The 27,587-nt window shown below is 34.5% G+C and overlaps 2 protein-coding genes across 2 annotated transcripts; one reads left to right on the forward strand and one right to left on the reverse strand.

Annotated features, from left to right (window-relative positions):
* Positions 1 to 5,497: 5,497 nt before the first annotated feature.
* Positions 5,498 to 6,430, reverse strand: LOC116897947 (olfactory receptor 5AC1-like). The gene has a single exon (XM_032899346.1). It carries the CDS (start codon positions 6,419 to 6,421, stop codon positions 5,498 to 5,500), a length of 924 nt encoding a protein of 307 aa, XP_032755237.1. The 5' UTR covers positions 6,422 to 6,430.
* A 12,087-nt stretch (positions 6,431 to 18,517) lies between these two features.
* On the forward strand, positions 18,518 to 19,438 carry LOC116897948 (olfactory receptor 5AC1-like). Its single transcript, XM_032899347.1, has one exon. The coding sequence runs from the start codon at positions 18,518 to 18,520 to the stop codon at positions 19,436 to 19,438; it is 921 nt and encodes a 306-aa protein (XP_032755238.1).
* The last annotated feature ends 8,149 nt before the right edge of the window (positions 19,439 to 27,587 follow it).

A 27,587-nucleotide genomic window follows, 5' to 3' on the forward strand; every position in this document is an offset into this window, starting at 1 on the left:
TATCACACATTTTATTGAACTATTTTTATGACAATCAGGAATATATCAAACACTCCCAGAACTTCAGGGTTTTCTGAAGAAAATTCTTCAGCACTAAAAGCTATAGCTTCTTTTAAAAGCAATACCCTATGCCATGTTACATTGTTATAAGGTATACATCCGGCATTTCTTCTGCATTTTAGGATGAAGACATAAAACACCTGATTCCCTACCTTATAAACAACATACGTGAAAAAGTTAGATCAATTGGACAGTCCTAAAACAGAAGGTTTTGTAAAGTCCATTTGAGATTAGTGAAGATTCTTTTAAATATTATATATAAGAAAGAGCTCTCTTGGTGCTGAGATTGATTGGTTGAAAGTGGCAAGGCCTAAGGAATATAATCCCCTTCTACTTGAGTTGGAAACAACCTTGCAGCCTTTCAAATGTTAGATGGATAATAAAAATTTGGTACATATACACAATAAAGTTCTATTCAGCTTTAGAGAACATTGCGATCATAAAAATTTGCAGGAAATGTAATAAAACTGGAAAATATTATAAGTGAGTCAACACAGACCCAAAAGTAATCTCTCTTTGTGGTTCTTAGTTTGAGGCTTTCAATTTGAGTATATAACCTGATTGCTGCAGAAGCCAGGAAAGTAGAAAGAGAACATGTGAAAGAGGGAGAGAAGAAGAATCCTAGAATAATAGGGGTAATAATAAAACACAAGCTTTATGAGGGGAAAATAGAAAATACTAGGGTGAGAATTCTAACTACGGAGAGAAGATGGAAGTTAATAGAGAAATGGGGGAGAACAGAGAGATAAGTAATCCTTGGGGTATTTCAAAAAGTCATGAGGAAAAATTAAATGTAGTGTAATTCAATTTAATTGGATGTCTCGAATGGTCCCAATGAGAATCTAACAAAAACGTCCATCCCAGACATCTGAAACCTCCCTTTAAGTTGTTTCAAGGAGGAGTTGGAGGGGAGAAAGTTAAGAGATGGAATGATGTAAATATATTTATTGCTCGAGTGTGACATTTTCAAAAAATATATTTAAAGTTAAAAAACAGCCAGCAAAGAACTCAAGAAGGTAGACACCAGAGCATCAAATCACCTCATTAAAAATTGGGTACAGAGCTAAACAAAGAATTTCCAGTTATGAAATATCAAATGACTGAGAAGTACCTAAAAGAAAATGTTCAACATCCTTAGTAATGAGGGAAATGCAAATCAAAACAACCTTGAGATTACACCTCACACCAGACACAATGGCTAAGATCAAAAGCTAAGTGGCCAACAGATGCTGGCCAGGATGTGGAGAAAGAGGAACACTCCTCCATTGTTGGTGGGATTGCAAGCTGGTACAAACACTCTGGGAATCAGTCTGGAGGGTCCTCAGAAAATTGGACATAGTACTATCTGAGGATCCAGTTATACCACTCCTGAGCATATACCCAAAAGATGTTCCAACATACAACAAAGACATATGTTCCACTATGTTCATAGCAGCCTTATTTATAATAGACAGAAGCTGGAAAGAACCCAGATGCCCTTCAACAGAGGAATGGATACAGGAAATGTGGTCCATCTACATAATGGAGTACTACTCAGCTATCAAAAACAATGACTTCATGAAATTCATAGGCAAATGAATGGAACTAGAAAATATCATCCTGAGTGAGGTAACTCAATCACAAACACCCATCCATCAACCCACCCACCCCACCCCCACTTCTCTGCACACACAAAAACATACATGGTATGCATTCAGCTCCAAAGCTCCAATTACCCAAGATACAATCCACCTACCACATGAAGTTCAAGAAGAAGGACCATCAAAGTGTGAATGCTTCATTCCTTTCTAGAATGGGGAAGAAAAATATTCACAGAAGGAAATGCGGAGACAAAGCTTGGAGCAGAGACTGAAGGAAAGGCCATCCATAGACTGCCCCACCTGGGGAACCAGCCCATATGCATACAGCCACCAAACCCAGACAACATTGCTGATGCCAAGAAGTGCATGCTGACAGGAACCTGATGTAACTGATTCCTGAAAGGCTCTGCCAGAGCATGGCAAATACCAAGGCAGATGCTTGCAGCCAACCACTGAACTAAGAACTGAACTGAGAATGCTGTTCTCCTTCGAAGAGTTAGAGAAAGGATTGAAGGAGCTAAAGAGGTTTGCAACTCCACCAGAACAACTATAACAACCACCCAGAGCACCCAGGGAGAACATATGGACAGACCCATGCCTCCAGCTGCATATGTAGCAGAGAGTGGCCTTGTTGAGCGCCATTGGGAAGAGAAGCCCTTGGTCCTAACAAAGCTGGACCTCCCATTGTAGGGGAATGCCAGGGCAGGGAGGCGGGAAGGGGTGCTAAGTTGTAGGGGGCACCCTCCTACAAGGAGGGGGAATGGGAAAGGGGGGTTATTGACAAGAAACTGGAAAGGGGATAACATTTGAAATGTAAATAAAAAATCCAATAAAAAATAAATTAACAGCCAAGCCAAACTCGGGGTTTAAAGCAAACAACAGGAATGGATGTTCTCAAGCACTTGCTGGGCAGGGGTAGACAGCCAGTGGACCTATACCCATTCACTATGTGTGAGACTACACAAGGACATACATATTGTATTATCTTTCTGTAATATTTATTTTTCATATTCAGAATATCATCCTAGACAATTTGTTTCATTCATGTTAAATAGTTCCCCAATCTGTTTATAATAAACCACACAATATAACTAATTCACTCAGTGCTGTTTTAGCTCTGATGTCTATACTGTCTATAGCAGGGGTTGAATTTATCAACAATTTTTCATTGATAACTCCACCAATTTGCCATATTAAAGAGCCCCAACCACAAGTCAAGGCAAAATTACAGGTGAATGATTAAGCATTTCTCTTTGAAGTAATATGACATCTGAGTATTTTTGTTAAAGAGGGCTATATTGGATAATAACAGCTGAATGAAAAGTTGAAAATAAAAAAATATTTTGACATAATTATATAATATTTGTAAATTTTAAAAGGATTATCTTTTGCGTGTGGATGAGTGTTTACCTGCATGCATATACGTGCACCATGGGAAAGTTTAGGTGCTAATGTGAATCTGAAAACGGCATGTGATCGCCCAGAAACAAGAGTTCTAAGATGTGAGCTGTGAAGTGGACGCTGAGAACTGAACTTAAGTCTTCTGTAAGAGCTACTGAACTCTTAACAACCGAGCTCATTCGATGATTTTAGGGATATAAAAAGACATTTTGATGACACAGATTTAAAATGGGAATTTGGATTAAAATATATTATAGCATGTAAAGGAAAAGCAAGACATGTATTTTTACATATAAACTATGAAAAATGCATTGAGGACAACTGTAACACATCAGCAATGTGTTACATTAGCAAGAGGATTTTTTTAAAGGGTAAGGAAATAAATTACAGTGTTTGCAAAAAGATTTTCGACATTATTGAAATTTCCTACAAATACAAATATTTTTGGTTTTAGTTTTGATTTTGATTCGATTTTCTTGTTTAGATGGGGTCTTTTGCTTGTTTGCTTGCTTGCTTGCTTGCTTGTTTTGTTTGTTTGTTCGTTTTTGTTTTGTTTGTTTTCATTTTTCAAGACATAGTTTCTCTATGTATATCTGGCTAGCCTGGAATTCACTCTGTAGATGAAGCTGGTCTTGACATCAGGATCTGTCCCCTCTGCCTCCTGAGTGTCATATGCTGCCATGTCCTGCTACAAATAAATTTAAGACAAGAATAATTTAGCTACCTGGGGTGATTTTAAAAGAACCTTTGTCACAGAGAAACTATGGCTATTTATTTTAGGGTGAGATGCACATGGTGACTTTTTCCAATAATGTGCATATTCAACTGGGTTAAGTTACAAAAAAAATCATATACCTATGTCTTTAAAAGACAACACTTAGCTATATCTTTATAAGAAGCAATCAGTTTTGTTGGAACCACTGATATGGCAAAAGGAAGCTGCTTCAAAGTAGTAGACTAAAAATACCTGTTAGCTATCTAACGACTTAATATTAATTCTTTTGATATGATTATTTTTCACAAATAAATTTGGTGGAAGAATACAATTGGTTGTTTTTAAAGAATGAATCAAAGATTTCTACAAAAAGCACTCAGATAAATTAAAATATACAGTTATGACAATGTATTATCAATTAATTTACATCTAATTTGAATGCACAATAATTATCTGTCAATAGCTTTTCAGTTCTACAGTTTTAGGTGCCAAGTCTCTAGTGATCTCTTAAATTTCACTTGCCTGTTGAAGGAATCAGAGAAAGGACTGGAAGAGCTTGAAGGGGCTCGAAACCCCATATGAAGAACAATGCCAAGCAACCAGAGCTTCCAGGGACTAAGCCACTACCCAAAGACTATACATGGACTGACCCTGGGCTCCAACCTCATAGGTAGCAATGATTAGCCTAGTAAGACCACCAGTGGAAGGAGCTCTAACTCCTACTAAGACTGAACCCCAGTGAACCTGATTGTTGGGGGGATGGACGGTAATGGGGGAGGATGGGAGGAACACCCATATAGATAGGTGTTCCTTCTGTGTCTGGAGGGGAAGGGTTAGGGGATGTTGGCCAAAAACCAGATAAATTAAAATAACAATATGAAATGTAAATAAGAAATACTCAAGTTAATAAAATTAAAAAAAAATATTACAACTAAAGGTAAAGTACATTAAAGATGAAAAAAAATTTCACTTGCCAACTCTTACTAAAATTGATAGAGTCAATCATGTCATTGCAGGCAGCTCTATGGGATTACTTTTGACTGCACTAAATTTTATAATTACTGAATATATATTCAGAATCCTTAATAAAAATAGGGTTCTGGGCTCTATATAAAAGATATATCAAATTTTATTGCTGAATTATTCAATTTTTCTTCTATCAATAATATTTTTTATAATTCAATTCCATTTTTCTTTTTCCCTGTTATCCAATAATACATGTCTTCTCAAGAACGCATTCCACCATGAAACTATTTTTATCAATCTATCAGTGTTGTTTAGTGAGGTAAAGGGTTGAAAACCTTGTTTATTTCTAAGTGCTGAGGGGTAAACTATTCGCTACTGCACATGACTAACACATTTGTTAGCAATGATCAGAGACATGTTCCAGCAAGTGTGTCTCAGGATGGCACAGGAAAATTGCAAATTCACATTTGTAAATTTGGAAGAACCAAAGAAAATGGTTAATTTAAAAAGCCAAATCTTCCAATAAAATAGAGGATATTGTTTCTAGAAGAGGTGTTCATGAACTGCACTACCAGAACTTCAATGAAGCCATATGAAAGGAATCATTAGGGCATCAGACATAAAATTCAAAGCTGGACATCCCCAGCGAGGATACTGACCCTGCAGTATAATGACAAAGTTCTTATCATTTCATAGGACCTATTTTTTCTGTTAATGTTGCATCTTATTTTTTATAGAATTATGAAGGAGACTTGTCTGAAAAATTGCACAATGATCAGTTATTCATCACTCTTCTAAAAGCATATATAACCTCTTTGTTCCTCAGACTGTAAACAAATGGGTTGAGAAGGGGGATTATTACTGTATAAAATAAAGAAAGCATTTTCTCTTTGTCTCCCACTGGTCCAGACCCAGGACAAACATAAATGAGAAAAAGAGTTCCATAGAACAAAGAGACAGAAAGCAGGTGGGCACTGCATGTGGAGAAGGCTTTGCTTCTGCCCTTCTCAGACTTCTTTCTCAGGATGGCAAAGAGGACACGGATGTATGAAACCAAGATGGTTACAAAGGTGAAGGCTTGTATAGAAATTGAAAAGATTAAAAGCACAAACATGTTAATAGTTGGATCAATGCAAGAAATGTTGAAAAGTTGTAAAATTTCACAGTAATAGTATTGTATAATGTTGGATCTACAGAAAGTCAGTCTAAGTAGCAAACCCACATGAATGGCCAAGTGCAGAACACCAAGTAAGTATGTCACAGCTATAAAGTGAATACAGAGTCTGTTAGACATCAACACTGGATAGAGCAAAGGGTTACATATGGCCACATAGCGGTCGTAGGCCATCACCGATAGGAGAAAGCATTCTGTGGTTGCACTGGAACCCATAAAATAAAACTGAGCAAAGCATTCAAACGGGGATATCTCATGGTTTTCAGATAAAAAGTTGACAAGCATTTTGGGAGTCACAGAGGATGTAGTGCATGAGTCAGCAAAAGCCAAGCTGCTGAGGAATAAGTACATGGGGGTGTGGAGGTGAGAGTCCTTCCAGATGAGAGCAATCAGTCCGAGATTTCCCACCATCGTGATGAGGTAGATGACAAGGAACAGTAGGAACAAGGCAACCTTCAGCGTGGGATGCTCTGTGAGTCCTGTGAGGATAAACTCAGTGACCAGAGTGCGGTTTTCTTCAGCCATGTCTGAGCTGGACAATCACTAAAATGAAAGAATCAATAAAGACAGAGTTCCAGAAAAATTATAAAGTTGTTGACATCACTGTCACAATCCCAAATGGATGGTTCTCATGCCAGACTTTAAAATTTCGGAATTTGTCTACTATGCATTGAAACTTTCACCTAATTAAAAAACAAACAATAATACACCTAAAGTAATATGTACGTTTAGTGGAAATCCTTTTAAACACTACAAATGAAGTTTGTGTTTGCAGTGTTTAGAACTGAACAACTTGTTAAAACTCATGTGAATAAAACAGATTGCTACACCAAAAGTACAAACAGTAAGATTAGTTGAATATGTCTTAACTGATAATGAAGTAGAGTTCAAAGATGTAATAATCAAGATACTAAGACACTGTATAATAAGGAAGAGGGTTGTGCATTAGAACAGATCTCAGATTCTAAGAGAGATTTGAAAACAAATGCATGTGTTTATCCTGTAGGAAAGGATGATTGATGTGGTAGGTTATGTTGTCATTGTCAGCTATTCATCTGGAAATATATAGAAATCAATTCTTACTATATATATATTGCATATTGGTAAATAAAAATAAAGAACACAACACACACAAACACACCCCTAATCATGAATGTGACTAGCATAAATTAAAATGCATCAAAGTGCTCACTGATGACTAATGTGAGGAAATTGATGCTTTCCTGTATCACTTGTAGAATCCTAATTGCAACTGCCTTTGAGAAAGCAACCTAACAGAATCCAATTTATTTGAATTACATACATTTATTTGTCATCCTACTGTTCTTTTAGTTATACTCTAGAAATATAAGCAACACTAGAAAAAAACAGATATACAAAAAATATATAATTCATTTCTGGCTAAGGTGCAATGAATAGAAACAGGTGTGATATGTCACAGTGCATTACAAAACAATAATCACAAGAAAGAATTATCATCAATTGTATTATCACAGTGTATACTATCTCAGAAGTCCAAAATATAAAGAAATAAAAATAACTATGACCATACTGTAGCCAAATAAGCTATAATTTTAAATATCCATTTATTAAGAGAATATTTTCATATTAAAATATGGATAAATATAAAACTTAATAATTCTGATTTTTATGATACAAGAGTAGAGGCTTGGCTGAGGGAAATAGGCTACAAAGAGAAGGCTAAATCAACTAGAATTTCGTAAGGACAGACTCATGTAAATAATTGTACACAAAATTGTATCTGTGTGCCTGCTCACTCAATATGTATATATTAAGGGGTGTGTGAAAAATTTCCTGGAACATGTTAATAAGACTTGAGAACAGCAAAGTCGTGAGGCTGTTCTTTCTAAAATTATTTTATTTATTTACATTTCAAATGTTGTCCCCTTCTAAGACCTCCCTCCATAAGCACCCCACCCCATACCCCCTCCCCTCACCTCTAAGATGGTGCTCCCCACCCCACCCACTCACTCCCACCTCACCCTTTTGCATCCCCCTTCTCCAGGGCATTGACCCTCCACAGGGCCAAGTCCCTCCCCTCCTACTAAGGCCAGACAAGATAGTCATCTTACATAGCAGGATATTTTTTGTAATGTAAAAATTAAGAAGTATAATTTAAAATTTTGTGCATTAAATTAAATAAAATACAGAGATAACCTTCAGGGAAATTGTTCTAGGTCTTTACATTTTATAGGTAAGAAAATTTTCAGCATTGGTAATACATATATTTTTAATATTCCAAACTTACCTATAATTATATAAATAGGGATCACAAAGAATGTTTTTGGATATATTTCAAGTTTAATAATGTTATTAAGATTTCACCAGTGTGCATCTGCTTAAAATACAAAATTTATATTTTTAAAAATTGTGTGAATGAGAGGATATCTTTTATATTTTGGAGTTTTGGAAAGAACTTCAATTTTTTAATTTTATTTTTCTTGGATATTTTATGTATTGACATTTCAAATTTATCCCCTTTCCTCCCTCTCCCATACCTCCTCCCCGTCTCCCTTCTTCTATGAAGATGCTCCCACTCCTACCCACCCACTCCCACCTCAACACCCTGGCATTCCCCTACATTGGGGAAATGAATGTTAAAATTTCATATGAAAATTTTAAATAAAATGAATAAATAAAAGCACAAATAGTGTCATATATTTTCAAATATGAAAATATTTATGTAAGCTAAAAGGTCCAGAGATTTTCTTTTACATAATTTTTAAATAAATAGAAGTTTAATTCCCAGAATTGAATATCACAATTAGAAATAATTTTGAGCTGTGATTCTATCTAACAAAAAAATAAATAATGAAACTTTTGAGAATTTTTACTTAAAAGTACAGCATCATAATCATTCCAGGAGACAAAATATATGATACAAATTCCTATCCCTAAGATATTTGGCCAGATATGACTATTCCAAGTGACATCAGATATTGTAATGTATAATAGATCTTAGAATTAATAACTTTTAACTTAATAATTAAATGATACAGTAATAATTATGCAGCTTAACAGCTATGTAATATACTAGGAGACAAGCCAAATTTGTGGTGGTTGTTTTTGTACCTTTAGTTCTGTTCTTGTGATTCTATGAATTTGAAGAAATTTTATGTCTCTCAACCACAGATGTCATGAGACTGAGTTTATCATTCAGAAAAATTACAAATACATGAGATTTGCAAGATAACCATGTCTTAATTAAGAAAACTGTTCTCTGAATAACTTGAAGTTTCATGTTATTTATTATTCAGCTTTTGCTGTTGTTTTGTGAATCAGTGGAAACCATCTCAATAATGGTGTTAACGATGAAATATATTGAATAATTGAAATATATATTTTCAGACTGTCATTTGTCTGTGCCTGTCCTGTCCCCCTTTGCAGTCGGTGATTTTTACGAAATCTTCTATAACATTTTAATTTATGAAAATTATTTTGTACATTTACAAATTACAAAGGTAAACAAACAATAATCTGGAACTCTGCTTTCTCACCCAATTCCTGTAAAATACTTGGAAACTGGAAATGTACTCATTTTCTGGAACTTGTATAAAATATGTGGAGGGAAATGGTATCTGTGAGCCAGGTTCCCCCTAGAAACTCCAAAATGAAAAGATTTAGCATCTTTTCTTCTACTGCAAACTGATTCTTTAAATCATCTTCGAATTCTCTCAAGTTCCCCAGCCATTCCCAGCAGAATAAAGTCAAAAGTTGTTCCAGTGGGCATTGAGAACAAATCTTCAAATCGTGCACATAACTAGTTACAATAAAAATGCATTGTGTCCTCAGAGTTCACAGGGGAAATGGTTTTACAAAAATCACCAAGCAAAACTTACAATGAGTTTATTTTCATTCCTCCTAGTCACAGCTACCTAATTAACTTGATATTAATCTGGAAGTCCCAAAGATACCATAGAAAACACATGTCCAAATCTGACAAATATCTTTCCATATTTTCCCTCCAAATCCAATGTTCTTCCAGTGTTCTGGATCCAGAAAAAAAGCTACCAAATACACAAGCCATAAGCCATTCACGTCATGCTGTAAGCTTAACTCTTGTTTCAATAATGTCCAGTGCATCTTAGTTTGCATTTTTATATGCAGATTTTTCTACCATCACAATTCATCTCAGAATCATTGCTATAGTTTTTACTGCCTAGACATAAACATTACTCTCTCATTACAGTGTTTCTTGTAACAGAGTCATCCAGTTTTCACAAGTACGACATTCATAAAATTCACATATCATCACCACCCAGAACATACATCATTCTTCACACTTAAAATGTATAACTTTCTGTGAAGAAAAGACTACAGATACATTAATAGGCTTAATTAAAAATGAGAAATGTAACTAATGATATGTAGTCAAAATGCTTTTGATTGGCAGAATGAGACTTTACTTCTCTGCCTCACATATAATATATATTATATATATAATGTGTACTGCTGATGTGTTACAGTGTCCCCAATGCATTTTTTATAATTTATATGTAAAAATACATGTCTTGCTTTTCCTATATATGCTATAATATATTTTAATGCAAATTCCCATTTTAAATCTATGTCATCAAAATATCTTTTTCTATCCCTAAAATCATACAAATGGGCTCAGTTGTTAAGAGAACTTATTGCTCTTGCAGAAGTTTTGGCAATACCAAAGGCTTCTTCTCTCATTGCTGTCTAACAAGGCCATCCTCTGCCACATATGCAGCTAGAGCCATGGGTCTGTCCATGTATAGTCTTTGGTGGTGGTTTAGTCCCTGGGAGCTCTGGTTGGTTGGCATTGTTGTTCTTATGGGGTTGCAGGCCCCTTCAGCTCCTTCAATCCTTTCTCTTTTGGGCTAATATCCACTTATCAGTGTCTGCATGTCATTTGTGGGTTTTTTCTGTTTCTTTTTGTTTGTTTATTTGTTTTTGTGATTGTGTTACTTCACTCAGGATGATAGTTTCTAGTTCAATCCATTTCTCTGTGAATTTCATGAAGTCATTGTTTTTAATAGCTGAATAGTACTCTATTGTGTAGATGTAACACATTTTCTGTATCCATTCCTCTGTAGAAGGACATCTGATTTCTTTCCAGCTTCTTGATATTACAAATACAGCTGCTATGAACATAGTACATCATATGTCCTTGTTGTATGTAGGGGCATCATTTGGGTATATACCCAGGAGTGTGCCCAGGAGTGGTATAGCTGGGTCCTCGGGTGGTACCATGTCCAATTTTCTGAGGAAACTTGAAACTGAATTCCAGAGTGATTTTATTAGCTTCCAACCCCACCAACAATGGAGGAGTGTTCCTCTTTCTCCAGCATCTGTTGTCACCTAAGTTTTTGATCTTAGCATTCTGACTGATGTGAGGTGGAATCTAAGGGTTGTTTTGATTTACATTTCCCTGATGACTAAGGATGTTGAACATTTCTTTAGGTACTTCGAAGCCATTTGATATTCCTCAGCTAAGAATTCTTTATTTAGCTCTGTACCCCATTTTTAATAGGGCTATTTGATTCTCTTATGTCTAACTTCTTGAGTTCTTTGCTGGCTGTCCTAAGGATTACTTATCTCTCTTTTCTCCCCCATCTCTGTATTAAATTCCATCTTCTCTCCATAGTTAGAAATCTCACCCTAGTATTTCCTATTTTCCCTCTCATAAAAGCTGGGTTTTCTTATTATCCCTACTTTCCTGGCTTCTGCAGCCATCAGGCTATATACTCAAATCTAAAGCATCCAAACTAAGATCCACAAAGAGAGAAAAATATATTTGGGCCTGTGTTGCCTCACTCATAATATTTTCCAGTTTTATTCCTTTTCCTGCAAATTTTCCTGATCTCAATGTCTCTAAAACTGAATAGAGCTCCATCGTGTATATGTACCATATTTTTATTATCCATTCAACATTTGAAAGAGTGCAAGGTTGTTTACAATTCAAGTAGAAAGTTTCCTTCGGTCTTCCCACTTTGAACCAGTCAATCTCAGCACCAAGAGAGCTATTTCTTACATATGATAATTAAAAAACTTTTCACTAAACTCAAATGAACTTTACAAAACCTTCCATATTAGGACTTTCCAATTAATTTAACTTTTTCACATATGTTGTTTATAAGGTAGGGAATCAGGTGTTTTATGCCTTCACTCTAAAACACAGAAGAAATGTATACCTTATAACAATGTAACATGGCATAAGGGTATTGTTTTTAAAAGAAGCTATAGCTTTTAGGGCTGAAGAATTTTCTTCAGAAAACCCCGAAGCTCTGGAATTGTTTGATATATTCCTGATTGTCATAAAAAAATAGTTCAATAAAATGTGTGATATAGTCCAACTTATCGTGCGACAGAGCTTCATCCCAGCATGGTGCCTGACGTGCACACAGTGTTGACAAAGCACAAAGACTAAATGTGAAATGCACGGTGAACATTCACTCACCACCAGGACAATTTGGAGTTACTCACAAATCATGTGGAAATGCATTCTCCCCAAACTCAACATGTTGATTTTGTGTAGCGTGTCACTGTTTCTGTGTTTTATTCATTTTAACCAGTTAGTAAAGCCCAGATTGAATATATTCTTGTAAATAAAGGCTGATAACTTAAAAATATTCCAATAAAACTGCAGGGATATTGGGAAAGGACCAAAACCTGAAAGGGACCGACATTTTAATATTGTTCAGTTTGTATTTTCCTGGGGTGGAATTAATTTTCTCTTTTGTATGACAGTCAATATGATTATTTTTCCAACTTGATTGGACAATTACACTTAACACAGGACACAACAAATCTATGCATGTCCACAGAAAGTAGATGCAGTTCATGTACAGTTTCCAGTACTCAAAGCAGTTTCAAGCCAAAACAACCTTTGTACAAATGCATATTTTTCCAGAATTTTTGGTGTAACTTTTAATCAAAAATTTGAAGATTTATCAGATAAAGACATTTCATATAAAGTTAATGCTGGATCTTAATATCATGTTATAAAAGTTTTGCAAGTACTTATGTATTTTTTAATTGCTAATAAGCACCACTATCTAAAGAGTCCATTTAAAGGCTTCCCCATAAGAACTATAGAGACCACAAGTTGAGCACAATGAAAAGGTTTATATCTCAGAAATGTGTAGTTGACATTTTCATACAAACTCATGGATGATCTGTCTCTCAGACAGTACAGCTTTTGTGAGAGCAATTTCCACATTATCCTCATTGTTATTTCAGTTTAACATATGTACAATAATAAAGGCCAAGAATGTCAAGGTTGTATAGTTATGAATGCAGGATGTTGGCCTGCTGGTTGTTCCTGCTTTGGCAGTTTTACTACTTTAATGAGAAACTTTACTATGATGATTGAAACAAATCACATATATGCCTACTAAGTGTGGGAAATAAATTATTTTTAACATGTATCATGAAAAAGAGTAAAAAATGTTTAACTTTATCTTCAAGGATGACAGTTTACTCTTCTGTTCTTGGCAACGGGCTACACTTACTCTATTTCTTTGATAATGGAATCTTTAATGTCTGGATTTTCATACTAATGCCCCATCCATTATAATGACAATATCCTATTTTTTTCTTAAAAAGTACTCTACAAAGTTATGTAAAGGACATATGACCAGTAGGAAGTAAGGTAAGCCTGAACAAATTATGTACTGGCTCTGTGCATTAAAACATGGCAAAGTTAAAACCTTTTAAAAGTTATTTGTGCATATACAAAGAGCAACTACAGCAAGAATTTCTAGATAGAAAAGATTATTACCAGTGGCTATAACGATAAGATTTAGAATGCAGTAAGGGATTTTGCTGATCTAGCAAAGTGGAGGTAGATTCTTTTCAAAAAGCTATGACCTCAGTAGCCATGGAAAGCTGGCTAGGTGTTATTGTTACAGTCACTGAGAAGTCAATCTACCACCCTTTATCAAAAACGTCTCTGTTTATTGCAGATGGAGACCATCATAGAAAACCCCATGGACACAACAGAGAGACCAAGTGATCCTGGGGTACCCAGCACCAATAGAAGCATCTATATCACAGCTCCTGATCTACAGTGCAGGGAACATTGCAGAAGACAGGGCAGAAAGACAGCAAGTGCCAGAATAGAACACCAGGAAGTCTGCTGTGAGATAGTCTCTTCTACAAAAGTCCACATACACAAGACAGGAACAGTGGCAATATAAGTTGACATGTTAGCATGGAAGGGGAAAATCTCACAGGACTCCACCCCTAGACAAAGAACTATAATCAACTAAGGACTGGTGAAAGAAAAATTAGTCTCTCTCTCTCTCTCTCTCTCTCTCTCTCTCTCTCCCCCTCCCTCCCTCCCTCCTGTCTCTCTCTGTCTCTCTCTCTTCTCTCTGTGTGTGTGTATTTATAGATATACGTGTGCATACAAACAATTATACACACATATGTATATAACAACAATAATAAAGGCTATCAACTTTTATTGTCATTTCTGTAAGAATACCTAAATTTGATTAGATTGCTTTGAAATCTGTAAATTTTTGTCTGCTTCCTTCCCCTTATTCTCCTCTTTGCAGTCTTTTACTCAAGCACAGTTCCTCTTTTTTGAGCCTTTCTGTCTTAAACCAATGCTTCCCTTGTCTGCTGTTGTTGCTCCTATCCAATAAAAGGGTACGGTGTCCTCCAAGATTCATGGATCATTTCCGGAAAGACTCAAATTTTCCTGTCCTGCTATGTGAAGTTTCCTATTTTGCTTAACTATTGAAAGTAAAGATGTCAGCCAGAGCACACACATCTCTCCTGATAGTTGTTATTCCGTGTTCTTCATCGATTCCCCGACGATTTCAGCAAACTATTGTATGTCTTCTGTCCTCTTTCTCTTCTCTTCCACTATTCATGCTTTCAAGGAAAAGTTTTAGAACCTTTAAGTCAATTATAAAGATAGAAAAATATTTATTTACTAAACATTAATTAAAAAAATTGACATCTTGTTGAAGATGGAAATAAAGACATTGAGGTGAAATGAGGGTCAATGATAGTTCCCTGGTTTGTTTGAGTAATACATTTTTGGTGATTTTTGTTTGCTAAGGTAGCAAACTCCAAAAGAATGGCAGTTTGGGGACTATAATCAAGACATATCATAGTCTCAGATTTGAGCATGTGACACATAAGACACATTCAGTATTTCTAAGTAGAAACCAATTATTTTAGTTAAGTTGTGAAATATTAAAAGGAATTAGATCATGTACATTTTTCACTTTTTTGGTTAGAGTTACTGCAAGATTTATATTTTTTGAGGATATTTTGAAAAGTGTTATTTGCCTGATTCCTTTCTCAGTCCATTTGCCATCTGTATCCTGAAGGCAACTGGTTTTTGTGTGTCAATTTTGTATTCAGATCTTTACTGAAAGCGTTGATCAGCTGGAGGAGTACCCTGGTGGAATTTATAAGGCCACTTATGTATACGATCATATCTGCTACAAATAAAGATAGCCTGACTTCTCCCCTTCTGATTGTACCTCTGATCTTCGGGTGTCTCACTGCTCCAGTTAAAACATCAAATGCTATATTGAGTGGATACGAAGAAAGTGAACAACCATTTCGTTGATCGCTGTTTTTTCTAAGCTTAGTGGAATTTCTCTGCATTTAAGCTAATGTTGGATATGCATTTGCTTTAAACTGCCTTTACTTTGTTGAGGTATGTTTCTTGTATCCCTAATTCTCCAGGTCTTTTATCATAAAGAGGTGTTGGATTTTGTTAAAGTCATTTTCTGTATCTAATGAAGTTATCATGTTTTTCTTTTTTCTTTCAGTCCATTCCTGTGGTAGACTGCATTTATTGATTTTTGTATAGTGAACCATCTGTGAATGAAGCCTACTTGATCATAGTGGATGATCTTTGTGATGTGGTGTGTTCTTGGATTCATATTACAAGCAGTTTATTGAGAATATTGGTGTCTCTGTTCATAATGGAAATCAGTCTATAATTCTTTCTTTCTTGGGCCTCTATGTAGTGTAAGTATCAGGATAACTGTGGCCTTGTAAAAAGAATTGGGAAATTTTCTTCAAGAGAGTCTCAAGAAGGAAACAAATGGCTCATAAGGGTAGGTCTCATGCCTAGCAGCAGATGACCGATAGGAAATAAACTCAATGGCACCTTTGGAAATTCTTTGTCTCATAATGCTGAGTCGGGATTTTTTCTAAATTCTATTTTTTAAACTTACAAATCATTTGCGTGAATATTATAGCTGTTACTTTTATGATTTATGAGCATTCTGTGTATACATATGTGGTTGTGTTTGTGCTTGTGTGTTCCTTATGCTATTTTTTTTACTCTTTTACTTCTTTTGTTTTATCCTCTTAAAAATCGTTTTTGTTTTATCTTACTGTGTTTTATTTGACTATTGTTCATTTTATGCCTCCTTGTTTTCTAAGGAGAGACAGAAAGAATGTGGATCTGAATGACAGGTGAGTTGGGGAAGAACTAGGAGTATTGGGAGCAGGTGGTACCATAATCAGAATGTATCATAAGAAAAAAAATAATAAAATTTTTAAAAACTGCAAACAAAATAAAAAATAGGAAGCTTATTATTAACTTAATTCCCTGATATTTAAACAGAACACACTATGGAACTAGTTTTTGATAGCTTGGTGATTAGCTCACAATGCCCAGAATAACATTGACTTCACCCTCCTGGGGAATCTCTAGGAAGCATTAAGGGAATTTGGAAGTGTTTAAAGAGTCATTTTGAAATAAAAATAAGAAATGCTGTTTCCTTATAGTCTGGAGTTCCATACTATAATACTGCTTCTTTCTGTACATTTTGTGTTTCTTCATGAAAATTATCAGTGTTCCAGTTTTCTACTGTTTTAAAGGATTTAGGTGAGAGCGAAAAGATTTGCATGATTCTGCTTCAGTTTGCAATGTGTTTGCAGATAACAGATTACATAAACAAGCAAGTAAAATAGTAAATATTCTTAAAGAAAATATAAATATTTATTAACACACACATGAACAAATTGATAGACATTCATTGTTTATGAAGGTAGGAAAATTGTCAGAATGTTTAAATGTAAAGTTACAGTAATATAGAATAAATGAGCGATTAGAACACTTCAACATATTCAATTTTTATGCAAGATTTTCCTAACTGAAATACAATCAAATGCCCAAATACTATATATTTTATTTTAGAATGAGAAATCTGTTTTTAGTATATGTGGGGGGGCAATAAACATTCTTTAATTTCATAAATAATGAGATTATGGGCAGTTGATGAATGTGATGACAATAAGATCCTTATAACTCTCATATATCACAGACTCTTACATTTATGTAACATCTTGTTGCACAATTCATATCCTGCTAGTAGGGATATTCTTTCTTTGGTTGTTGGAGTTAATAAAGAAAATTGAATTAGTTAATTCAAGACAAAAAATCTCTTATAATTTTCAGATTAAACATTTAACAATTAATGAAAAGCAGAGGCCATGACTTTGAAAGAACAAGGTGGGATATATGGAAGGATTTAGAGAGAAGAACAGGAAGAAAGAATTACTGTGATTATATTATAATCTGAAAAATAAAAGGAGTAATAATAACAATATGGGTTTGTTCAATAATGATTTTTTCAGTATAATTTACAGGTAAAGATTTTGAAATCTGTTCATTCTTTTTGAATTTTCAATAAAAATAAACTGACAGCTGAAAACTGGTTACTTATGCTGATTTTTAACTTTCAGAAAAGTAGCATTTACTTACATTTTAAAATTGCTTAAGGCCTGTTTTTATATTATTTTCTCACGATAAAATATTTTATGTTCCTTAAACTTCAGTAATATGATTCTATAAATAATAAAATTAGCACATGTAGAAATAACAGTAACGTATATGCAACTCAGCCATAAGGTGACGGAAGCAGGGGGATCACTGTGTGTTCAAGACTAATTGAATCTACAAAGCAAGTTTCAGGCCACCAAAGAAAGACCTTACATCAAGAAGGAAAAAAAATTAAGAAAACCCTGAGTTCCTTCAGATATTATTGGTCATGAATAAACCCTTGATTTATGGAAAGAGTAAAATTTGCCTTCATGATGGTGACAAAAACATACAGGAATAAGTGGAATATTACAGTATAGAAATTCAAAAAATCTCTTTAAAATTGTACAGCATTTGAATTCTAAAAAGATACTATAAAAGAGAATTTTTATAACCTCATCACACTGAAAATAATCTTTCATAAATTATCCCTATTGGATGAATTATTTTGAGGACATGCAGTGTACATAAAAGTAGATATAATGAGGACTGAACATATTGTATATAGTAATATGTCCCTAAATATATATACTATATATAGTATATAAGTAAGACTAAATAAGTAAACAAAGAAAAAGAGGTTGTGGATCTGAGAGAGAGCAAGGAAAGATACATAGGAGATTTTGAAGGAGGGAAAATTATGTAATTACATTTTTATTAAACTAATGAATTTGAAAGTAGACAAATAAGGATAAAAATGGATAAGCATTAATGAAATGAAATCTCTCCTCAGGAACTCATCAGCAGCACAAGCCATGACAACTGAATCCTTTCTCTGCGACTGTTCCTTCCTTGCCCTTTCATTCTAGTGATTGTTTGGGACAGACATGACAGGAGAAAACCAGACTGTGGTGGCAGAATTTGTTCTCACGGGACTCACTGAGAGTCCCGAGCTGCAGATTCCACTCTTCCTGATTTTCTTCATCATCTACCTCATCACCATGGTGGGCAACCTTGGCCTGATCGCTCTCATCTGGAAGGACCCTCACCTCCATACTCCTATGTACTTACTTCTGGGAAGCTTAGCTTTTGCAGATGCATGTGCTTCATCCTCTGTGACTCCCAAGATGCTTGTCAATATTTTATCTAAGGATCACAAAACATTGCTGGTTGAGTGCTTCACCCAGTTTTATTTCTTTGGTTCCAGTGCAACGACAGAATGCTTCCTACTGTCAGTGATGGCCTATGACCGCTATGTGGCCATATGCAACCCTTTGCTTTATCCAGTGATGATGTCCAATAGCCTCTGTATGCATTTTATACATGTTTCTTATGTTATAGGTTTTCTACACTCAGCAATTCATGTGGGCTTGTTAGTGAGATTACATTTTTGCAAATCCAACATCATAGACTATTTCTACTGTGAAATTTTGCAATTATTCAAAATTTCCTGCACCGATGCTTCAGTCAATGTCCTTCTGGTTTTAATATTTTCAGCTTTCATACAAGGTTTTACGTTTATGACTATTATCATCTCCTACTTCTCTGTCCTTTTTGCCATCCTGAAAACAAAGTCTGAGAAAGGCAGAAGCAAAGCCTTCTCCACCTGCAGTGCCCACCTGCTCTCTGTGTCTTTGTTCTATGGCACACTTTTCCTCATGTATGTGCGTCCTGGGTCTGGATCAAGTGAAGATAAGGACAGGATGTATTCTTTATTTTACACAATAATTATTCCCTTCCTAAATCCTTTTATATACAGCCTGAGGAACAAAGAGGTAACAGCTGCCCTGAGAAGAAAAATGAAATAGTTTCCAGATAATTGTCAGGCCATTTCTTCCTTCTTAAAGAGGGGTGGACAATCTTTAAAATTATGGATTGGAATCTGTTATTCCAGGTTACCAGACGCTCATGAGCTCCCTTTGAAGGCAACGGAACCTAGAATTAGTGCCTCCTGAAACACTGTGCTCATTCGCTTCTGAGAATTTGGATCCTACAGACTAAATATCTCCTTGGAAATTCCATATTTATGGGGAATAATTAAACATACTACTTAATAATTAGTGAGAAATTATTAATAAAAGATGGTCCCAATTGAGGCATGAATACAAAGTTCTTTTTTGAATGACCCTAGCCCAGAATGTTAATGTAGCTTTTTTAGATTTTCGACATTTGTAGAATAATAAAAATAATTCTGAATCTCTGTCTCTTAGTACAATATATTCCAAAGAAATGTAGAATATTTGGACAAATGGGACAGTTGGAAACAATATTGGAGTATCTTAGAAAGATAAATGGAGTCTGGAATGAGTATAAAAGGGGAGAGTATTAAAGTAAATGATTACTTATGCTTATAACTCAATGTATATTTATATTAATATTATAAGTAGTGATGTATTCAAGAATTTAAAATTTTTATATTTTGCTATAGTAAAATAAATGTCAGATTGGTCTTTGTGGTTGCCATTGCTGCTGATAACAATATTTGAATGGAAGGTAAGGGGAGAAGGAACATATATGAGCTATAGGAATTTTCTAGGCTGATATGTGGCCATGAATTCCCTCTCGACTAGTGGTTTATAGTCTAGTCTCACAATATTATATTGTATTCATATTACATAGGATTAGATAAATCAACTCAGAACAATATAATCATATTCCTCACTCAATCTGACTTTCCCAGCACATTTACTAAGAAAAATAATCATACAAAGGAGATTAAAGTTTTCTAAATGTGAGCATTTATAAGACAATTTAGTTATTATTGATTCAATAATTCTAAGAACTTTGTCATATAATTTAGCTAAATATTTAGGTATGTATTAAACAAATATCTTTTATCACAAATGTCTTGATAAAAATGTTTTTAGAGAAGTATAGCTTCCATTTTATAACTTTTAGATTCTTGAAATTAGGTTTCCAATAAAAAGGAAAACATTCTTCTAAAATACTGCCTGTGACAATATTTTATTTTATTGTCTTTTGCATTGAATTTTCACTTGAAGGAAACTTTCACAATATTATATAATCATGTGATTTATTTTACAAATATTGAAGTAAAATTTTCCATAACATGTTTATTTTTTTTCCTAGCAAAATTTTTGTACATTTTTACCACTGGCATTTTCAGGGTATTGCCATAAATACCTTTAGTTACATATAAACTCACAAAACATTTATTTTTTCATGTGTATGATATACACTTATATACTCTTTTTTGTTACTATAGTCATGCAACTTTATGTAATTTTTCCTGTCTTATTTTTAATAAAATGCCTTACACTAGACTATCTTGAATGGAAAATACTTAACAGTTTTTTTTTCAATTGAAGAAAATAACATTTGATTATTCACAACCTCAACACAAGATAGTCCTTAGTGCCCGAATGTTCTTGAAGTGGAAATCTTAATGGATCTACTATTCCACTTAATAGTCAAGGTTTTCTACTTAATGGAAATCTTCATGGATCTATTATTCCACCTAGTAGTCAAGGTTTTCTACTTTTAAAACCTGTACTTTATGAAATACTGACTTACTGACAAATGGAAGCATGCTAAGTACTCCTGAACACAAGGTGAGTGTTAAGCTGCCTTAAGTGAGAGTTTGTCAGTCCCTGGTTCTGATCTTCCTTGTGCTCATTCAATTGGGAATTCAAGGTCTCTACAGTGTTTCTGTTTCATTCATTTGACACTCTTGCTTACAATGGAATAAGCCTGGGTAAAATTCTTCACTAAATAAGCACTACGTGATTCTTTTACGTCTCATTTGATTATCTTACTATACTTACATAACTAGTGTAAGAATGAGAACAGGTATTTTTATAATGATCCCAGAATGGTTTGATGTCGAGAGAAATCATCAGTAAGAATTCTTATGTATAGAACTTAGATGATACAACTACAAATAAGAAGGGAGGAAGAAGGGAAGAAGTGAGAAGAAAAAAAGAAGAGAAAGAAGAGAAAATAGAAGAGACTGCTCTTTGCTTGTATTAAACCAACACCTTTAATGCATTCCTCACAAAATTTCCTTGAAATTTTATAAGTATATATTTACTACATTTTTTTTTCATTCTGATAATTGAAGTTTGAATGGTACATGTGTAGGCCAAGTGCAGGTGTTGTATCACAGAGGTAGGGCTTCTGCTTTTAATTGTTTTACTATGAACACTTCACATAGTCTGTTCAGGGAGCCATTTACTTTATAAAACCCAGTATTTTATAATTTGATAAGTACTTGCACAGAAATTAAATTGAGAATTTTCAATTAATTACTAGGTTCAGATTAGATGGTGGCAAGAGAGCAAACACCAAAAACTTACTGGTTGGTAATGAGAAATATTGGGCTGGCTAGTGAAATCACCTGGATGCTAGCCATTGTACTTCTTGAAGAGTTAACATGATAGCATACAGGTGGCTACAACTGAGACAACTACAGAACACATCCAGCTTCTAGTCAACAATATGACAGTCATTGTTTCAGACAGTTGTTTGAAAAATAACCAGGATCTAATTACTAACTCAAATAAGAGCTGCCATTAAAGGTTTATGTTGCTGGGCTTACACTTGTTTGGAGGTGAAATATTGTTTTGAAAAAAGACATAATATCATATTGCCTAGTATATAGGCACGAAAGACATAAAAGTAACCACATATGGATACTTTTTACGTAATGCATGATTGTTAGATTTTATTTACTCCCCACACCTTCATTGGACTGGGAGGGAAATAAAATCTAGAGTGTAAAAATCAATCAATAAATAAATTTATTTTCAAAAATCTGCAAGTGATAAAAGCCAAATAACATATACAGGCCAACCTATTAGGATTACACTAGATACCTCAACAAAGTTTTCATCTTTGTCAGGGTCTTACTATGTAGATTAGGTTAGCCATGAACTCACCATGCCAGACACAGTCTCTACTTTCTTATATTACTTTTCTACTTACTTCTTTGTCACTTTCAAAATTACAAAAATCTGCATAATGGGTCAATCTGTAGTCCAGAAAAACATGTCAAAGTAGGAAACAAACAACCCAGACGTTCACTGTACTTTCAGCTGCATTCTGTTATTCAGGTATCACATGTAGATGCCACAAATAAACAAATGAAGCTGTGTTCCTGAATGTGTGTTTGTTCTAGTGTTATTCAAGCTCCTGTGTGTCAGAACTCCTCCGGAGCCACCTTCTAATTGCATCGACATAAGTCTCTGACAATGCTTTCAAATTCTCTATATATTGATATCTCCCACCTACTTGGCCACATCTGCTTCCCCATCCCCATGCTTCTTCCTCTGGAGGCAATCCACACTTAACAATTTTTGTGTTTACTTTTCTCCTATTGCCTTCCAATATTTCCCATCAGATTTTAGCTTAGGTTGGAGAACCTCAGTGCTGTGTACGTATTTGCTAGCTTCACCTTTCAGCAGCATAGCAGACCTTTGCAGATTGAATGCCGAAGAAAATATGCATTAGGACTTCTTAACATTTTCTATTTCTGACTCTTATGGGATGAGGAATGTTGGTAGGAATAAAAACAAAATGTCTTTCATCTTTATAACTAAATCATTATGTTTCTGTAAGAGTAGAAACTGCATGCACCATACGAACATCACAATTCAATCACATTCAATAATCTTGAATCTGAATGAAGCTGTTTTCACAATGAGTTTATTGGTTTTGCTTGTCAAGTTGAATGTATACTTTGAAAAACAATCATTTCCTTTAATTTTTAATTTTTGACACTATATTATATCATTTCTTCCTTTTCTTTTTTTTTTTTTTTTTTTTTTTTTTTTTTTCGGAGCTGGGGACGAACCCAGGGCCTTAATGCTTCCTACTGCTGAAGCCAAATTCATTTCTTCCTTTTCATTTCTCTCTCCAAAGCCTCCCATGTACCCTGCCTTGTTCTCTTTCAAATTCATAGCCTCTTTTTAAATTGTTTGTCTATATACACAGTCCTAAATACATAAGTACATTCTGCTTTCTCTGCATAATGTTACTTGTCTGTATGCTTTTAGCAATGACCATTTGGTCTTGGATACCCAGTGTGTGCTTCCCTGCTGAGGACTATTTCTGCCACTCTCACATTCCTTGGTTGTCTATAGTTCTACTTTTGGGTTCAATATGAAGACCCACATGAAGTTCCACTGCAAATGAGCAGCACTGCCAGAAGGATCTCAGGTTCACTACTTGTTTGAAGTAAAAAAAAATACTTTTTTGTTGTTATGAATACTTTTTCACTTGCTAACTATGTCATAATCCCACAGGGGCTCAAACGCTATAGTCTAAACAACTGGGCTTTCGATCTCTGGCCATAAGTCAATTTTTAAAATTAAGTCAGACAAAAGTCTCCTAGTCAAAGGCTTCAGAGTGTGAAATTTCATATGTACAATTTCTTTAAGCCTATCAATATTGCCATTTTGGCCCAGTATATCAAACAATAGGAAACAGCACTATGGGAAACAATAGTATAAAGAACTTGGTAATTAAAATTATAATATCTTACTGCATTGGATGTCTACTAGTATAAACTGTGTGATACCCTTAGAGACCAATTTAGACTTCTTACAGATGTCCAAATCCACAGTGCCCAGTAGAACACCATCACGTGGTCCTCCAGAGAACTCTGGGCTATTGGGAATTTTAGTTTTCTAGCCCTTCTTCTTCTTCTGGAAAACATACTGCAGGGACAGAGTTGGTGGGGCTTTCTTTTTTTGTTATTGTGGTTGAGGGGAAATTCATATAAACAAAGTTGCCTGTGCTTGGGCAATGAGACTTCCAAATGTGTTACCAGCAAAAGAATTTCTAGGTATGGTAACTGCCTTCTGTGCTCCAATCTGCTTGAGAAAACCCAGTCTTTCTGAAGGTCATAGCAATGTCTTTGGAGATGTGGATACAAAACTGTTCTGCATCATGCACTGCCCTTTCCCTAGAGAATTAAGAAGGTTTTTTTATAATAATCTTTATAATAAATTATATTTGGTTTTGGATCCCTATACACCTTGGTATAAATGAAGGCAGCAGCAGCACCAAATTGTTTGTATAACTTAACTTCATGGCTAAATATGAATAAGTAAAATAGCTTGGACTGTTCTCTCAAATGTTCTCTTTCAATTTTTAAACTAACCATTGATATTTACTTCCCATGAACGAGAGGATCAACCTTAAACTCAAAGATCCATGTAATAATGATTGCCAAATAAGCAATGTTTCTGATGATGTCTAGTATAAGGATGGACTGTGTTCTGTTAATCACATTCTCCGACTAAATCTTTTAGGTGAGTTATGAAAGAATTTATTCCCTCTTTAGGCAATTCACAGACTTTACATTATATATGAATATATACATGGCAGAGAAATTGTGTGGAATATATTTCATGAAGTATTGTTTTTGAAATGTGTAGGTAGATAGATAGATAGATAGATAGATAGATAGATAGATAATATAAGAGAGAGAGAGACATAAAAAATACACAGGAAATACTTTTCTTTTTCCTACATTTTTTATTTAATTATTAACCCATAGGTCAAGCTATTTAAGAGTTTGGTTTTCTTTGCTGTAATTGAAATTGTAGGGAAGAAAATCTATACAAGCTTATCTAAAAATTTTGTGATGTATGTCTTCTCAAATAAAAGTTCAAATTGAAACATCATAAAACTTGTAGATAAACATTTTTCTAATTCTTTTAATTGTATCAGAAAAGTGCATGTAAACACAGGAAGAAATTTTAGTCAGTGACTCTATATGTATTTATATATGAACAACACAAACATAATGAACTATTAATAATTATGTTTTACAAAATATGTTCTGTAGGAAAATGTTTTTATTGAATATTTTTTATTTGCATTTCAAATGTTATTCCCTTTCCTGGCTTCCCCTTCTTCTATAATGGTGTTTTAACTTGTACAAAATAAAGACAAGCATCTCTGTAGGACAATGTGGAGTACTTTTGGAGTAGTCTAAGACTGATGCTGGTGGCTCTTGTGTTAGATCTACTGTCAGCTACTTGAGGAAGCTCCCAACTGATTTTCCAGTGGCTGACCAGTCTGCATTCACAGCAGCAATGAATAATCGCCCCCTTCCCTACTCTCACCAGCATGTGTGTCACTTGTTTTTATTGATCTTGGCTATTCTAACTAGGGTAAGATGAACTCTAAAGTAGTTTTGATTTTCATTGCCACTATAGGTAAGGACTTTGATCATTTTAAAAAGTGTTTCTCAGCCATTTGTGGGTTTGGATTTTTTGTTGTTGTTGTTGAGAATTCTGTTTTGTTCCATGCCCCATATTAAAGCACGCGCGCACACGCACACGCACACGCACACACACACACACACACACACACACACACACACACACACACACACACAACACGATCTATTGGTTTTCATGATGCTTACTTTTTGAAGTTTTCCGTATATTCTAAATGCTAATCTTCTGTCAGATTTTTTTCTATTCTCTAGGTTTCCTCTTTACTCATGTGATGGTGTCCTTTAATAAAAATTTCAGTATTGGCTATAGCACATAAACACCAAGGCTAAGATAAACTTTAATTCCAAGTGTCTGAAACTTGCCCTTCTTTGATACTTGCTCTCTCTGATTTATCCTCCTTTCCCCACAGTTGTGCCCCTCATCTGATTCATACTCTTCTTGTTTCTCTTCATTCAATTCTCCTTTACCTACCTGAAATGACCCTTCCTAGTCTTTCTATGAATTTTCTCTTCTCATTACCTTTTTCTCCCCAGGCTGTTGCTTGTCCCTCTGCAAACTGTTCCTTAGCATAGCCTTAAGGGGATAAGTGCCGTCCATCCTATAGTTTCTAGAATATTCCACATTATTTCTGCTCTTTAATTTCTTCTCTGTATGTTATTTTTACCTCTCTTTACTCCTGGTGTTCTTTTATATCACCTCTATGATATGAACACTGTTTTGCCTCAGCAGTTACAAACCTCGTAACTTTTAGTACTCAGACATCCCAGTCACTCATTCATATTCTTTATTTTGACTCCTGGCACTGGGCCAGGGAGTTACATATAATTAAGGATAAACCTGAGGTGACCCATAAAACTAAATTAATACCTCCAGTATGGTTTGTGATAAAAACAAATAGAGTAGCGTACCTAAATGCTCAAGTTAAGTTCTCCACATTCTACACACTTACCAAAGCTTTGATTCTTATTTTTTTAAACATATAACTTATGACTTAAAACAATACATAGTATGAACTCTACATTATAAATAATTACGAATTTATCTCTTTCCCATCATAATGCCTTCCAATGGTATTTTGTACATACAGGTTAGCTTTTCATGAATTTCTAGACCATCTGGAATTTTAAAGGGTAGATCATTGTTTATAAACTACTCAGTTTCTGTAGTTACAGTTCACAATCAACATTTTGCACAAATGTTTCCAGACAACTCTGATCTAAAATCTGCATCAGGGGCTCCTTGTAGGGCTTTCTAATATTGTTGAATACACTTTTATCCTACTAGAACTCCATTTTGTTGCTACTATATAAATAATTAAAATTAGTTTTGAGATATTTTCTCCTACCATTATCCTACTATCTTTCCATTATATCAAGCAAATATATTCTAATCAACTAAAACCATACAACTCTACTCACTTTATAATTCATGTGGTTTAAACATCTTCACAGTAACATTGAGCTATGATGCAGCTACAGAATTTTCCTAGCAAACCAATACTAGTTTTAAAACATATCATATTTTGTTAAAGCTACTGATATTTACATGGTAAGATTATATCAATGAATTCAAATTATTTCTTAAATTTCACGGAGAGTTTCTATTTCTTATAGTCAAAGAGCAAAATTCAAAGGTCATTCTCATAAACATATTGTATTTCAAATCCACCACCAAATTTCACTTTACAAGTGTTTACTAAATATACTCTAACATTTGCTGCCTTTCATTTAAGGGACATCTAAGTGAG

Source organism: Rattus rattus, chromosome 4 (assembly GCF_011064425.1).
Source record: "Rattus rattus isolate New Zealand chromosome 4, Rrattus_CSIRO_v1, whole genome shotgun sequence".
Taxonomy (NCBI): domain Eukaryota; kingdom Metazoa; phylum Chordata; class Mammalia; order Rodentia; family Muridae; genus Rattus; species Rattus rattus.

Coding starts and splice junctions, on each gene's coding strand:
- LOC116897947 (XM_032899346.1), bottom strand. CDS start 6,421: ATGGCTGAAGAAAACCGCACTCTGGTCACTGAGTTTATCCTCACAGGA.
- LOC116897948 (XM_032899347.1), top strand. CDS start 18,518: ATGACAGGAGAAAACCAGACTGTGGTGGCAGAATTTGTTCTCACGGGA.